At 40.5% G+C, this 15845-nt stretch overlaps 1 protein-coding gene across 1 annotated transcript; it reads left to right on the forward strand.

Annotated features, from left to right (window-relative positions):
* Nucleotides 1–9773: 9773 nt before the first annotated feature.
* LOC130120423 (immunoglobulin kappa light chain-like) lies at nt 9774–14965 on the forward strand. Its single transcript, XM_056288958.1, has 5 exons — nt 9774–9801; nt 10227–10310; nt 10557–10729; nt 13168–13222; nt 14366–14965. Exons 1-5 carry the CDS (start codon nt 9774–9776, stop codon nt 14683–14685), a joined length of 660 nt encoding a protein of 219 aa, XP_056144933.1. The 3' UTR covers nt 14686–14965.
* Nucleotides 14966–15845: the final 880 nt, after the last annotated feature.

The raw sequence follows: 15845 nt of genomic DNA on the forward strand, positions 1-15845 counted from the left end.
AGTTCAGCGGATTAGCAAGGAGGAAGTGAGGGCAGCTATGAAGAGGATGAAGAATGGAAAGGCAGTTGGTCCTGATGACATACCTGTGGAGGCATGGAGATGTTTAGGAGAGATGGCAGTGGAGTTTTTAACTAGATTGTTTAACACAATCCTGGAAAGTGAGAGGATGCCTGAGGAGTGGAGAAGAAGCATACTGGTACCGATTTTCAAGAACAAGGGCGATGTGCAGAACTGTAACAACTACAGAGGTATAAAGTTGATCAGCCACAGCATGAAGATATGGGAAAGAGTAATAGAAGCTAGGTTAAGAGGAGAGGTGATGATCAGCGAACAGCAGTATGGTTTCATGTCATGAAAGAGCACCACAGATGCGATGTTTGCTTTGAGAATGTTGATTGAGAAGTATAGAGAAGGCCAGAAAGAGTTGCATTGTGTCTTTGTAGATTTAGGGAAAGCTTATGACAGAGTGCCGAGAGAGGAGGTGTGGTATTGTATGAGGAAGTCAGGAGTTGCAGAGAAGTATGTAGGAGTGGTGCAGGATACGTATGAGGGAAGTGTGACGATGGTGAGGTGTGCGGTTGGAATGACAGATGGGTTCAAGGTGGAGGTGGGATTATATCAAGGATCGGCTCTTAGCCCTTTCTTGTTTGCAATGGTGATGGACAGGTTGACGGACAAGATCAGGCAGAAGTCTCCATGGACGATGATGTTCGCGGATGACGTTGTGATCTGTAGTGAGAGTAGGCTGCAGGTTGAGGAGAGCCTGGAGAGGTGGAGGTATGCACTGGAGAGAAGAGGAATGAAAGTCAGTAGGAGCAAGACGGAATACCTATGCGTGAATGAGAGAGAGGACAGTGGAATGGTCAGGATGCAAGGAGTGGAGGTGACAAAGACATCTGAGTTTAAATACTTGGGGTCAACTGTCCAAAGTAACGGGGAGTGCAGTAGATAGGTGAAAAAGAGAGTGCAGGCAGGTTGGAGTGGGTGGAGAAGTGTGTCAGGAGTGATTTGCGACAGAAGGGTACCAGCAAGAGTTAAAGGGAAAGTTTACAAGATGGTTGTGAGACCAGCTATGTTATATGGTTTGGAGACAGTGGCACTGACGAAAAGACAGGAGGCGGAGCTGGAGGTGGCAGAGTTGAAGATGCTAAGATTTTCACTGGGAGTAACGAAGAAGGACAGGATTAGGAACGATTATATTAGAGGGACCGCTCAGGTTGGACGGTTTGGAGACAAAGCAAGAGAGGCAAGATTGAGATGGCTTGGACATGTGTGGAGGAGAAATGCTGAGTATATTGGGAGAAGGATGCTGAATATGGAGCTGCCAGGGAAGAGGAGAAGAGGAAGGCCAAAGAGGAGGTTTATGGATGTGGTGAGGGAAGACATGCAGGTGGCTGGTGTGACAGAGGAAGACGCAGAAGACAGGAAGAAATGGAAACGGATGATCCGCTGTGGCGACCCCTAACGGGAGCAGCCGAAAGTAGTAGTAGAGTGAGCGACTGTTGTTCTTGGAGGCTAGGCTTCTTGAGTGTCCTGGGTAGAGATGAAAGGACGGCATTATAAGTGGGAGATAGGTGGTGTGGCAGACCTCCTCCTCTGTTGAGGGATGGTTTTCCCAGTTTCACATAGATGGCTTCCTTCTCCCCTCTTTCAAACTATCTATCTTCTCTGTCCAAAATGTGTACGTTGCTGTCCTGGAAGGAGTGTGTCTTCTCCTTTAGGTGTAGATAGACTGCTGAGTCTTGTCCTGAGGAGTTTGGCCTTCTGTGTTGGGCCATCCGTTTGTGTAGTGGTTGTTTGGTTTCTCCTATGTATAGGTCAGTGCAATCCTCATTGCATTGTACAGCATACACCAGATTGCTTTTCCGGGTGTGTGGTACACGGTCTTTGGGATGAACCAGTCTTTGTCGGAGTGGGTTGCTGGGTTTGAAGTATACCGGGATGCGGTGTTTGTTAAACATTCTCCTGAGTTTCTCGGAGACCCCAGAAACATACGGGATGACTATGTTATTCCTTCTGTTCCTCTTCTCCTCATCGCTCACCCGGTTGGTCTTTCTGGAACGTGTTGCAGTTTTCACAAAGGTCCAACTGGGGTAGCCGCAGGTTGTTTTTTTTTTATCACTTTAGTTTTTATTTAAGTTTTTAGGTCAATACAAACATGGCATCCGTATTCAGAAGTAAACATTGAATTATCTACATTCACTTGCACACAAGCCCAACAGGGCAACTCAAAACAAACAAACAAAAAAACACACAAAAAATGAACTACATGAGCTTCCTGTGGGTCTAACTTTCCAGTCTTAAGTGTTGTCATGAATTATGTTGTCGCGTGTTTGCTCCTTAAACCATGTCCATTTCTTCCAATGGTCTTCCATCCGAGGTACTGTAAGTCTCAATCGATGAGTCAGTTTTTCCATTGTATGAATGTCTTCCACTATTTCCATCCATTGTCCTTGTGTGGGGGCGTCCACTTGGCACCATTTTCTTGTGATTGCCTTCTTAGCCGCAATTAGCAGTATCTTAACCAAACATCTATCACTTGACCCTATATCGTCGTTTTTAAAATTACAGAAATAGAGGGTCATATAGCTCTTAGGGAAGTCATATCCAAGTACCTTTTGTATTACATCATGAACCATCTCCCAAAACATCGCTAACTTATTACATTTCCAAAATATATGCGAGTGGTCTACATCCTCTGTTCCACATTTCCTCCAGCATGACAGTTTGGTGCTGGAGTATCTATTTTTGATTTTTGGTGTAATAAAAAAACGTATCAGATTTTTCCAGGAGAATTCCCTCCATATCCGCGAACTAGTGGAGGATTGATGAACTTTCCACATATTCTGCCAGTCCTCCTCTGTAATTTCTGTGCCAAATTCTAATTCCCATTTTTCTTTTATATATGTAGTTGAGTGTTTATTAGTTGTGAGAGCTTGATATAGTACAGATATAGTCCTAGATTTTCTCCCTTTATATGCGTTGATTATAATTTGAATCACACTGTTCACCTCCATGGAGGGTCCTCTCCTGATACGTTTGTTGTAATAATCCCTTAATTGTAAATATCTAAAGAAGTCATGATTTTCCAAATCAAACTTGTCTTTCATACCCTGAAAACTCTCCATCTCCCCTTTTTCCTCTATAGTGCACCATGCTGTGATTCCCCAGTTAACCCACAGTTTAAAAACTGTGTCATGCCTCGCTGGAGTAAAGTCTCTGTCATATGCTACCCATCTCAATAACTGTATCTCATCTTGTAATTTGTTGATTTTAATCAATTTAAACCATAACTCCAGTGTAAATAATGTGACTGAATCCATGTGGGTTTTCGTTTTCTTGTATACTTCTTTATCCCCTAAAATATTCTGGATAGGGTACCCACCATATTCCCTTTCCATGACTTTCCACTTGGCCATGTAATCTTGCCTACACCAGTCAACAGCATATCTCAGCTGGGCAGCTTTGAAATATTCTTTTAGATTTGGTAAACCCATACCTCCCTTTTCCTTTGAGAGTTGGAGAGTTTCATACCTTACTCTGGGCTTCTTCCCTCCCCAAATAAATCTAGATATTGTCCTATCCCACCTATCAAATTGAGCTTGAGTCACCTCTACAGGCAACGATTGGAATAGGTAAAGAAGCCTTGGTAGAATATTCATTCTAACTGTCTCAATTCTTGAGCTGAAGTCAAGTGGCAGAGTGGACCATCTATCAATATCCTTTTGCATCACATCGTTGATCTTGCCGTAATTTGCTTTATGTAATTTAGACAATTCCTTGGTAATGTAAATTCCCAAATATTTGATTTTGTTTAGATTCCAATTAAAGTCAAATTTTCCCTTGAATTCTGTGGTTGGAGTATAATTGAGAACTAGCACCTGTGTTTTTGAGATGTTAATTTTATATCCAGATAAATGACCATATAGTTCTAGTAGCTTCATTAGTTGAGGGAGTGATGTATGTGGTTGCGCAAGATAGGCTATGACATCATCAGCAAATAGCCCCACCTTGTGGACAGTGCCATTCACTGTCACTCCATTAATTCCTTCATTTTGGCGAATGGCCTCCGCTAAAGGCTCAATGAATAACGCGAACAGTGTCGGAGACAAACAGCATCCTTGTCTTGTCGACCTCTGCAAAATGAACTTGTTCGTTAAACTCCCGTTTATTTTAATCCGAGCATTAGGTTGTTGATATAATGTTTTAATACACTGTGTTGACTTATTGCTGAACCCTAGTCGTTCCAATACTGCATACAAAAAATTCCAAGACACCCGATCGAATGCTTTTTCTGCATCTAAACTTACTAATAGTGTAGCTTGTTGTCTCTTACTCGCTTGATCAACAATATGCAATGTCCTTCTGATATTATCATGCGTTTGTCTTTCTCTCATGAATCCTGTTTGATCTTCATTTATCAAATCACCTATGAATGAGTTTAACCTTTTGGAGATAATTGTCGTATATATTTTATAATCTACATTTAATAATGAAATAGGTCTGTAGCTCCCACAATATTCTTTATCCTTTCCCGGTTTTGGAATGACTGTGATTATTGCCTCTGACCATGATGGTGGTATCTTATTATTGTGAGGTGTCCAATTGAAGGATCTCAGAAGTAACGGTGCCAGCTCTTCCCTAAACACTTTGTACCATTCTGCAGGGTATCCATCGCTGCCCGGGCTTCTATTGTTTTTCAAAGAATTTATTGCATCTATCACCTCTTCCATCTTGATGTCAGCTGTTAATTTGTCATTTTGGAGCCGTCCAATTGAGGGTAAATCTAATGAATTCAAAAAGGTATTAATTTCCGCTTCGGATGCAGGCGTGGGTTGTGAATATAACTCTTTATAATATCCCAAAAATATGTCCTCTATGCTTTCTGGTATATTCGTTAACTCATTTGAATGGGGGTCTCTGATCTTATGTATATGGCCAACTGCTTGCTGTTTGCGAATACGTTTTGCCAACAGTTTAGTTGCGCGCGGGCCTGTTTCATAATATCTTTGTTTGAGAAACAAGCTTTTTTTTCTAAACTTCATCTAACAGTTCTTTAGTAATGTCTAACTTAGCCGATTTGATTTGCTCCAACACCACGGGGTTTCCCGCAGTCTGGTATTCCCTCTCCACTTCTCTTAACCTGTCCGTATTCTTTCTGGATATAATTGATCTTGCCTTTTTGATCAATGCTGAATGCGCTATTAACTTTCCCCTGATGACCGCCTTCATGGCATCCCAAAATATTGTTGGGTCTACTTCCCCATTGCTCTTTTCTTCTAGATATGTCCGAATATCCGCCTTTAACATAATCTTACTCTGCTCACTAGTCAGTAGACCCACATTAAACCTCCAAACCGTATTTCGCTTTCTACAATTCAAATTAATTTATAAATGTACTGGATTGTGATCTGAGATATCCACCCCTCCAATCCTACACCCCTTTACTCTGTAAATATCGTCTTTGCTCATAATGAAATAGTCTATCCTTGAATGAACTTCATGTACAGCTGAGTAATGTGTATAGTCTTTTTCCTGAGGGTGTAATTGTCTCCACACATCATCCATCCCCATCTCTTCCAGTGATATATTTACAAATCGAGTGACCTGTGTTGTAGTCCTTTTGATACTGGTCGTATCCATTTTGTGATTCAAAACGACGTTCAAATCTCCCCCACAAATTAAGACCCCCTCTGACTCGTTTGCTATCTCATCAAACAAAGATTTAAAAAATATTTTATCACTTTCAGGAGGGGCGTATATATTTACCAATGTCACTGGTTTGTTCTCTAACCTCCCCTTCACTATAATATATCTCCCCTCCTTGTCTCCAATCTCCCTATCATAATCGAATTGAGTTTTGTTTGATATTAAAATTGCAACACCTCTCCTGCGCCCTTCCTTGTAGGAGCTATAATATGAATGTCTGTACCCATATTTCTTAAGTTTCCCATGCTCTGTCTGTGTTAAATGGGTCTCTTGGAGGAATATGATTTGTACATCCTCCTTTTTTAGCTTAATCATAACCTTTTCCCTTTTCTTTAACATATTTAGACCATTAACATTCAGCGACATTATTTTAGTAGTGTGAACCATCTAGACATCTTGATACTCTTTTTCCATATATTCCCACGGAGCTCCAGACAAAAAAACTACAAATATAAAACACATTAATCAACAACAAAAATAACTTCCAACTAAAGGGGCCTAACCACCCCGAGTCCCCGTTGGTAGGTGAAGGGGAAATCCTTTTCAGAAAGGGCCCCACTCTAGACTTGACATTTTGCCCATCACATGGGATAGGCCTACAGCCTTGTCTAGGCATGGCCAACGTTTGGCAACCGTATAGCCTACCTCTCTCCGTGGCATGTGATGAAAAAGCCTTTTGTAATGGAGCTCAACTCAGTCAGAACGATACCAATCCTACTTTCTCCGATAGGCCCGGAGCTTCTCTTTCGCTCGTTGTGCAGCTTCACGTCCTCCTTTCGCGCCTTGGACTCGTTGCCACCCTGCTCGCGTCCCAGTCGCCTCCACCTGCTCTGCGGCCGTGGTTGCCGCATCATCGTCTGGTATCTCGATGTCGCAGCCTCTTGTCTTCATGTCCATCGCGGCTTCCCTGGCATTGTCGTATGTCTTCGTTCCAGTGGATCCTTATTTTGGCGAGGGGTGTCTGGAAACGAATTCCTTTAACCTTGAGCACTTTCTTAATGCCCAAATATGATTTTCTTTTCCGGACCACTTCAGCTGCGTCATCGTGATCAAAGTAAATACGTTTGTCCCCCATCTCTATCTTATTCTTTTTCCATGCTTTCTTGAGAATCATTTCTTTTATATCAAACTGTTTAAAGTTCACCACTACTGACCTGGGGGGAGCTGTCGGAGGGGGTTTCTGAGCGAGGGCTCTGTGAGCTCTTTGTATCTGGAGATTGGTCCCTTCTTCTAAGTCAAGTTGAGTATTCAAGAGTTGTTCCACGTACTGGGTAATGGAGCCTCCCTCCGTCTCCTCTGGCACACCAAAGATTCGAATATTGTTCCTCCTTGACCTTCCTTCCAGGTCCATTATTTTTTCTTGCATCTGGCGCGTTTGGGTCGACATGTCCATCAGCAGTTCTGTCGAGTCCGCCTGCCATTCCTCTAGCTCGGCTATGCGCTTCTGGGCTTCACTCATGTGCGCTTTCTGCGCCTGTATTTCGCCGTTGCTCTCTGCAAACTTCTGTGTCATCTCTTCTCGGAAGCAAGCAATCTCTTCCTTCACTTCCCTTTTCACCTCATCTTTGAGGCTGGCAAAGTCACCTCGTAGCTCTTGTTTGAATTCTTGTATCTCTTTAGCGATAGCTGCTAATCCGGCACGCAATGTCTCAGCTGTGGCCGCCGCCATTGTAGCTTCTTCTACCTCGTGTTTGCTACTACCTTGCTCCGACTGTTTCTTCGCTCCCTGTGTATCTGGTGCGTTACCCTTTTGGACTGTACGGCTACCTTTATTCGAATTACCTCCTCTTCTCATTTCTCCTTTTTTTGCGTCGAGTTTAGTGTTTTAGAGGATTTATTTTAGCCAATTTGCGAGAGGCAGAAAGTTGTGCTGCTATTCAAGTCGCCATCTTACCGGAAGTCTAGCCGCAGATTTTTAAAGCTTCCCTCAGGTGTTTGTGTTCTTCCCGTTGGTCCTGAGTGCTGCTGGGCACATTATCAGCTCTGTGTTGCAGAGTTCTGATGATGCTCAGCTTGTGTTCCAGAGGGTGGTGTGAGTCGAAAAGTAGATATTGGTCTGTGTGTGCAGGTTTCCTGTAAAACCCAATGTGGAGGCTCCTGTCTTCCCCAATGTGGACGTCACAGTCCAAGAAGGGCAAACTGTTGTTCTTTACGTCTTCCCTTGTGAACTTAATGTTCTTGTCCGCTGAGTTGATGTGTTTGGTAAACGCTTACACCTCTTATGTTTGGATTTTGACCCATGTGTCGTCCACATATCTGAATTAGTGGCTCGGAGGTGTTCCTCTGAAGAAGTTCAGGGCCCTGTGTTCTACCTCTTCCGTATATAAGTTGGCCACAATGGGAGATACCGGTGAGCCCATTGCACAGCCGTGTTTCTGTCTGTGAAACTGGCCCCTGAATTGGAAATATGTAATGTTCAGGCAAAGGTCCAGTAGTAGGCAAATCTGGTCTGGGCTGAGGTTGGTCCTATTGTGGAGGTGTTGTCACATAGCAAACGTTGCCTCACAGTTTCCAAATCCTCCATGGTTGGGATGCAGGTGAATAACGAGGTCACGTCGTAGGATACCATGGTTTCATCCGGTTCCAGTTTTACGCCTTGGACCTTGTCCTCGAAATCAATGGAGTTTTGGATATGGTGAGGTGTTTCGCCCACTGAAGGGGTCAAGATGTTGGAACTCCATCGAGGTTTAGTGGCAGTGGGTCTGGGACTGACTTCACCCTGACCATCGGTGGAGTCCAAGCTGAGGATACAGCAGTTTACTACTGTCAGAGTCTCCACAGTATCAATAGTCAGGCTGTGTTCACACGGTGATAGAGAGCCGTACAAAAACCTCCCTCTGTTTCACAGTGACTGATCTGCCAGCTGGAACATACGGTAAGCTCTATAACAACAATGATAATAACAATAATAATAACAACAACAATAATAATAATATAATAATAATGATAATAATATAATAATGACAACAACAACAATAATATTATTAATAATAATAATGTACAAATGTTCCTGTCATGAGTAATATTAGTATTGTGGTGGACACTAGGGGCTATGCCTCTCACCCAGCAGGGCTGTGAGCTGGGGGCGTGGTTTACATTCCCGGGCTTGCTGGTGCAGGGTTGTTCCTGCTGCAGTTGGTTTTTGGAGTTGAGGAATAAACATCAAACTCGCCTTGGTCTCCTGTGTTTTTCCTCATCCTGCCATAGTATCACTATTGATTGTGTTTTATTTCTTATTACTATACTGCTGCTATCATACTAATGCATGAATGAAAAGTGTATTATATTTTTGCCAGGTTTTGTCAGTGTTCTTCTTTGTTGTTCTCAAATCTGCTAATAATCCCCTGATTATCCAAAAACCACCACTTAAAAAAAAATCTCACGTTACATTAAATGGTGAGGTTTAGCTGGAGACTGATCTCATCATAAAATGGACAAAATAAACTGGGTCCATCATTGATAAAAGTCAGTGCTACCCAGAACGTGTGTTCTGGAAAACTGAGCTGAATTAAGAGCTGTTAAAAGAAGTTGTGTTGTTTGACAGCAACATAAAGAATAATGACTTCTTTTCCTTGGCATTTCTGCTTTATGTGGTAGTGGTAGTAGAGAGAGACAGCAAAGGCAGGGGAGAGAGAGGGAAGGACATGCAGCAAAGGGCTGGGCTGGATTCAAACCCAGGCCGCTGCTGTAAGGACTCAGCCTTACAGTCACATATACGTAGTTTAACACCAAAACATGGCAAGACTCATGTCACATTTACACCACTTAATACCTGTTTTTTGTTTTGTGTACAACATACTCTCATGATAGTTATGCAACACATGCCCGGTTTTGTTTTCCAAGGTATAAAGTACACAGCTGGTAACTTATAAACAGTATAAACATATTTAACTTTACTAAAACTGATTTTTATCCTAGTTGCAAACTGCACTTTTAACGTTTTGTTGTTTAAAACTATTTGTGCTTGTGTGAGAAAGAGTCTCTCCAAGGTTATCAGGAGAAAATAGCACACACACTTTGTACTGTGACACACACACCAAACCAACATGTCTTCTCATATGAACATGTTGGTGGTGGTGCTGTACTCTCAGGGTGAGTAGTCTGATGAGGCTATGGGCTTCTTTATTCAGCTGGTGGCATAGCTGTCCCATTTGGTACCCTACTGAGACAACTAACTTAGCTGTCCTTTACATCCACTGTGTTGTTGTCATTCAACAATGCTGCACAGCACATGAGTTGTTTATTTTATGTCTTTATTTCACTGTCCTCCCATGTGACATGATAAACATGACTGATATGATTTATGAATAAAATAATAGTAAAAGCTCCATGTGTTTTGTTTCAGGGTGTAAAGGAGACACTTTACTGACCCAGACTCCAGAGTCTGTCTCAGTCCAGACAGGAGGTCCTGCCTCCATCAGCCAGTGGAGCCATTGGTAATGACTTAGCCTGGTATCATCAGAAACCAGGAGAAGCTCCCAGATTCATTACTAATTTCTATTGGGGTTTTATTTCAGGTGGTTACAGCAGCAGTGGCAACGGTTATGATTTCAGAATCACCATCAGTAACATCCAGACAGAGGACACAGGAGTTTACTACTGTCAGCAACATGAAGTCTCACCGCTCAAACAGTGATGAAGACCTGCACAAAGACCTTCCTCTGATGAAAGACAAGGTGTCTGTAACAGCTGAACAGGACCCATCAGAAGACATTTCTAGATGAAACTGTGACTTGTCACATTAACCAGACTGCCTGAAATGTGTCTCCACTGATTCAGGAGATGAGCTACAAATATACAAGTAGGCTAACCCGCCATATACCTTCAACGTACCCAACAATGTCAAGCCTGGTACTACCAACAACCAGGAACAGTCCCCAAAGCCTTGACTGGCACAGGGACCACTCTCCTGGCAGGAAGTCCCTCTCGGTTCAGCGCCGGCGGATCTGGGAGTGACTTCACCCTGACTGTCACAGCAGTCCAGGCTGAGGACGCAGGGATTTCCTACTGTCAGAGTGATATCTGTGTTCATGGCTGAGCAACCACACAGTGATAGAAGGCTGTACAAACATCTGCCATGTAGGCAGGACCACCTAAGGTATAAGACAACTAAGCTGCCTCTTAGACTGTGAAGTCCTACGATTAACAAAGTGCTGCTTGGACACCAGGAGGACAAATCAAATTCTGCTTAAATTTGAAATGCTGAAATTTAAGTAGTTATAATTCACTTTTAAGTAGATGAAATACCAGTTGTTGATATAAGAGGTTCAGTTGTTGATGTCAGACATTTCTTTTTTGATATCAACAATTATGTTCCAAATGTTGATATTGGAAAAAAAAAAAAATATTTCAATGATTGGCACTTTAACTACTTAATATCCCACTAATTTAAATTCCAGTTCTCACTGAAATGAATGGGGGAAAGTTGTAATCCTCAGTAGTTAGGATTTAATTTGATGTCAAGATTTGAATTGTTGATGTGCAAAATTACATTTTAACTAGTTAAAATATCATTTAGAATATAACTTTTGATAGACAGGATACTTAATTTAGAATATAACTTTTGATAGACAGGATAGTTAAAATATAATTTTTGATAGACAGGATAGCTAAAAGATAATTTAGAATATAACTTTTGATAGACAGGATAGTTAAAATATAATTTAGAATATAACTTTTGATAGACAGGATAGTTAAAATATAATTTTTGATAGACAGGATAGTTAAAAGATAATTTAGAATATAACTTTTGATAGACAGGATACTTAAAATATCATTTAAAATATAACTTTTGATAGACAGGAGAGTTATAATATTTAGAATATGACTTTTGACAGACAGGATAGTTAAAATATCATTTAGAATATAACTTTTGATAGACAGGATAGTTAAAATATAATTTAGAATATAAATTTTGATAGACAGGATAGTTAATTTAGAATATAACTTTTGATAGACAGGATAGTTAAAATATAATTTAGAATATAACTTTTGATAGACATGATACTTAAAATATCATTTAAAATATAACTTTTGATAGACAGGATAGTAAAAATATCATTTAGAATATAGCTTTTGATAGACAGGATACTTAAAATATAATTTAGAATATAACTTTTGATAGACAGGATAGTTAATTTTGAATATAACTTTTGATAGACAGGATAGTTAAAATATAATTTAGAATATAACTTTTGATAGACAGGATAGTTAATTTAGAATATAACTTTTGATAGACAGGATAGTTAAAATATAAATTAAAATATAACTTTTGATAGACTGGATACTTAAAATATCATTTAAAATATAACTTTTGATAGACAGGATAGTTAAAATATCATTTAGAATATAACTTTTGATAGACGGAATACTTAAAATATAATTTAAAATATAACTTTTGATAGGCAGGATAGTTAAAATATAATTTAGAATATAACTTTTGATAGACAGGATAGTTAAAATATCATTTAAAATATAACTTTTGATAGACAGGATAGTTAAAATATCACTTAGAATATAACTTTTGATAGACAGGATAGTTAAAATATCATTTAAAATATAACTTTTGGTAGACCGGATAGTTAATTTTGAATATAACTTTTGATAGACAGGATAGTTAAAATATCATTTAGAATATAACTTTTGATACACAGGATTGTTAAAATATCATTTAGAATATAACTTTTGATAGACAGGATACTTAAGATATCATTTAAGATATAACTTTTGATAGACAGGATAGTTAAAATATCATTTAGAATATAACTTTTGATAGGATAGTTAAAATATAATTTAGAATATGACTTTTGATAGACAGGATAGTTAAAATATCATTTAGAATATAACTTTTGATAGACAGGATAGTTAAAATATCATTTAAAATATAACTTTTGATAGACAGGATACTTAAAATATCATTTAGAATATGACTTTTGATAGACAGGATAGTTAAAATATAATTTAGACTTTACCTTTGATAGACAGGATACTTAAAATATCATTTGAAATATAAATTTTGATAGACAGGATAGTTAAAATATCATTTAGAATATAACTTTTGATAGACAGGATAGTTAAAATATCATTTAAAATATAACTTTTGATAGGATAGTTAAAATATAATTTAGAATATAACTTTTGATAGACAGGATAGTTAAAATATCATTTAGAATATAACTTTTGATAGACAGGATAGTTAAAATAGAATGTGGATATCATGAGTTTGGTATTTTGCCTGGATACTTGTGATGTACAGTGGGATTATAAGTAGGCTGGTTGTCATCCAGTTTCTGATAAGGACATGGCTAAGTGGTGGAGCTGGAGTAAAAACAGAGGGGTTAAAAGCTAAAACTTCCTGCCATATACACTAATAAGGCTGAGCTGCAGCACGTGAGCGTGTTGAGCAGCAGCCATCGAGGTGTGTCAAGTGGAAAGGAGGTTTTTGTACGGCGTCTTAACCAGGCTCTATCACTGTGGATCACTTTTGGTGGCGGCACTGAGGTCATCGTCTCATGTAAGTGATTTCTCTTGTACATTTGTGTGTCCATAGTCATTTTCTACATTAGCTGCTTCTCACAACGTGTTGCTACGTATGTCGAGTGTTGGTTTGGGAAAACAAAACTAGATTTTGATTTGTTTAATGATTCATTTGGAGTCAGTCGTGACATTTAACAGGACTCCAGGGTGGAAAGGCAATGGCTGAATATTGTAAAGTAGTCCATGTTATTCTAACAACATCAGTATGCCGTAGCATCGTCACATAACTTGACATTACAGCTTTAGTCGACCATTGGTTAAAGCCTGAACAATGCTGTCAGTTTGGAAATCTTACAAGACAAACTGAAATCACAATCTTCAACACTGAGCTATTTATTCGACGTTTGGTCTCTAACCCGTGTATATTTTAGGTGTCTTGTATGAGTAAAAGCTGCAGAAATTGTTGCATGAGGATTGCACCGCAGCAGTGTAAATCAGCTGCAGGTACAACGGTGGTTAAATGAGCTTTACTCACACTGAACATGTTGAATAGAGGCTGCACACAGTGTACAGTCCCATGTAAAGTCGTGTTTAACTTACACATTTATAATCTGCTAAATCACTGGCAGTCTGAGAAATGAGCTCATTCATATTCACTTTATGTGCCACACACATTCATATACGCACACCTGAAAACTGCTGTTAAAACTAATTTTATTGTAAACTTGCAGAATATTTAACTGGTGATTTACAGCCTATGGCATATTGTTTATTTCATCCTTTATTTACTGTTAAGGTTGTAAAAAGTCATGTAAATTGTGAGTATTAGTTTAGTTTGTTGCCTTTAGTTACACACAGACAGGGCACATTGATACACATTTGTGTAAATGTGGCAGTTTAGCAGCATCACTCATTTTCAACTGTGGTCCTGCAGGTACAGTAGAGACGGCAGAATAAAGGAAACACACATAGACTACTGTACAAATAGATTATGGAAAACACACTGCACACATAAACACATGGAAACAAAGACTACAACATGACACACTGATGCTGCATGTGCTTATTCACACAGCACAGTAGCATTAACATGGTCCTGGTGAGTAGTGGTGGTGCTGCAGTGCTCTCAGTAACACATAGTTCAGCAAGTCGGTGTATTCAGTTGTGTCTCTCTTTACAGCGGGGGTCTCAGTCAAACCCACCCTCTCCCTGCTCCCCCCCTCTTCTGAGGAGTTGTCCAAGGGCTCGGCCACGCTGTCCTGTCTGCTGAGCAGCTACTCCCCAAAAGGAGCGCTGGTGACTTGGCAGAAGGATGGGAGGGAGGTGACGGCGGGCGTCCTGACGGGACAAGAGGTGTGGAGCAGCACTGGGTACAGCCGCAGCAGCATCCTGACCCTCAGCAAAGCCAGCTGGGATGAAGGAGACCTCTACACCTGCTTGGTGGCCCATGGTGGCCGCAGGCAGTCCACCGAGCTCAGGAGGACACAGTGCAGCGGCTAGAGAAACGCCCCCTACTGGCTGGAAGCAACCTTCCCTCAAATGCATGGGTTTATAAAAAGAGATGAATAAAAATGAGGCAGGAATGTGAACACAAAAGCCCCCTTGCAGCAGTTTCTAACATGTGCGTGCTTAGGTGTGTTGTAGTTAAGTGTGTAGGGGTGAGTTTGGGGAGAGGGGCACTTTGGTTAAGTTCATCTGTTGCTTCTACTGTTGGTTTCTGTTGCTGAATGTATTCCTGCTTGTCTGCTGCTCAGAAGTTAATAAAGTTTTTGTCAAGTGATCCAGTTTTGTATTTGTTGGTTTGTCATGAATTTACAAACTGTGGCACCAGCTAAAGCTGAAATAAAACCCCTTTAAATAATTTACAAATCCTGGCCAGCCCACAGCAGGCAGGCCTGTAATGTGGGTTTATAATCTGCTGTAGTAACAAGATAGGGACTCTAACCTGCGCTGTAGAGAGTTCATCCCAGTAATGACAATAAAGTGAGATGAGCTTTTACACTTGTGTCATAGCTGACATGTTTATCCAGAGTGCCTCACTATGAGTACAGCCCTGACCAACTAGTCCCATCAGCATGTGCTCACCATATATACCCACAAGCCCTTGCTGGAGTTGGAAACAAGAGAAGTGCAGCTGCAAAAGTCCTGAAGGGAAGCTAATACTTCAGAGCAGCAGCAGCAGCAGCAGGACTAGGTTGGTCTGGAAAACACAATTAGAAATGGACTGGGACATTACAGAGCACATATTGTTGACCATGAGCTGAAACAGAAGGGTTAGAAACCTGGTGTAGAGTCCCTCTGAGACGTGGACATGTGTTGACAGGGCTTATTCTGGCCCCGGCAGGGAGCAGTGAAGCTTGACTATGCAAACCACAGGGTGGAGGCAGCACACCACCCATTTGAGGAAGTCCCACAAGTCCTTCCTGTAGTCTACAGCAGAGTTTGCATATGGAGCATGAAACAAACACCTTCTGAAGTGCATCTCTATTCTTGGACCGGGGGAACCAGTGAACCTCGACTATGGAAATTACAGCTTTCAGACACGTTTCACCAAAGAACTGAGAAGTTTATTTCCAACATGATATAAAATCCTGTTTGGGAGAGAAACAAACAGTTGACAGGTGCTAATTGTTTGGTGTGTGTGAGGTTTAGAGCGGAGC

This window comes from Lampris incognitus, chromosome 11 (genome assembly GCF_029633865.1).
Source record: "Lampris incognitus isolate fLamInc1 chromosome 11, fLamInc1.hap2, whole genome shotgun sequence".
Classification (NCBI taxonomy): domain Eukaryota; kingdom Metazoa; phylum Chordata; class Actinopteri; order Lampriformes; family Lampridae; genus Lampris; species Lampris incognitus.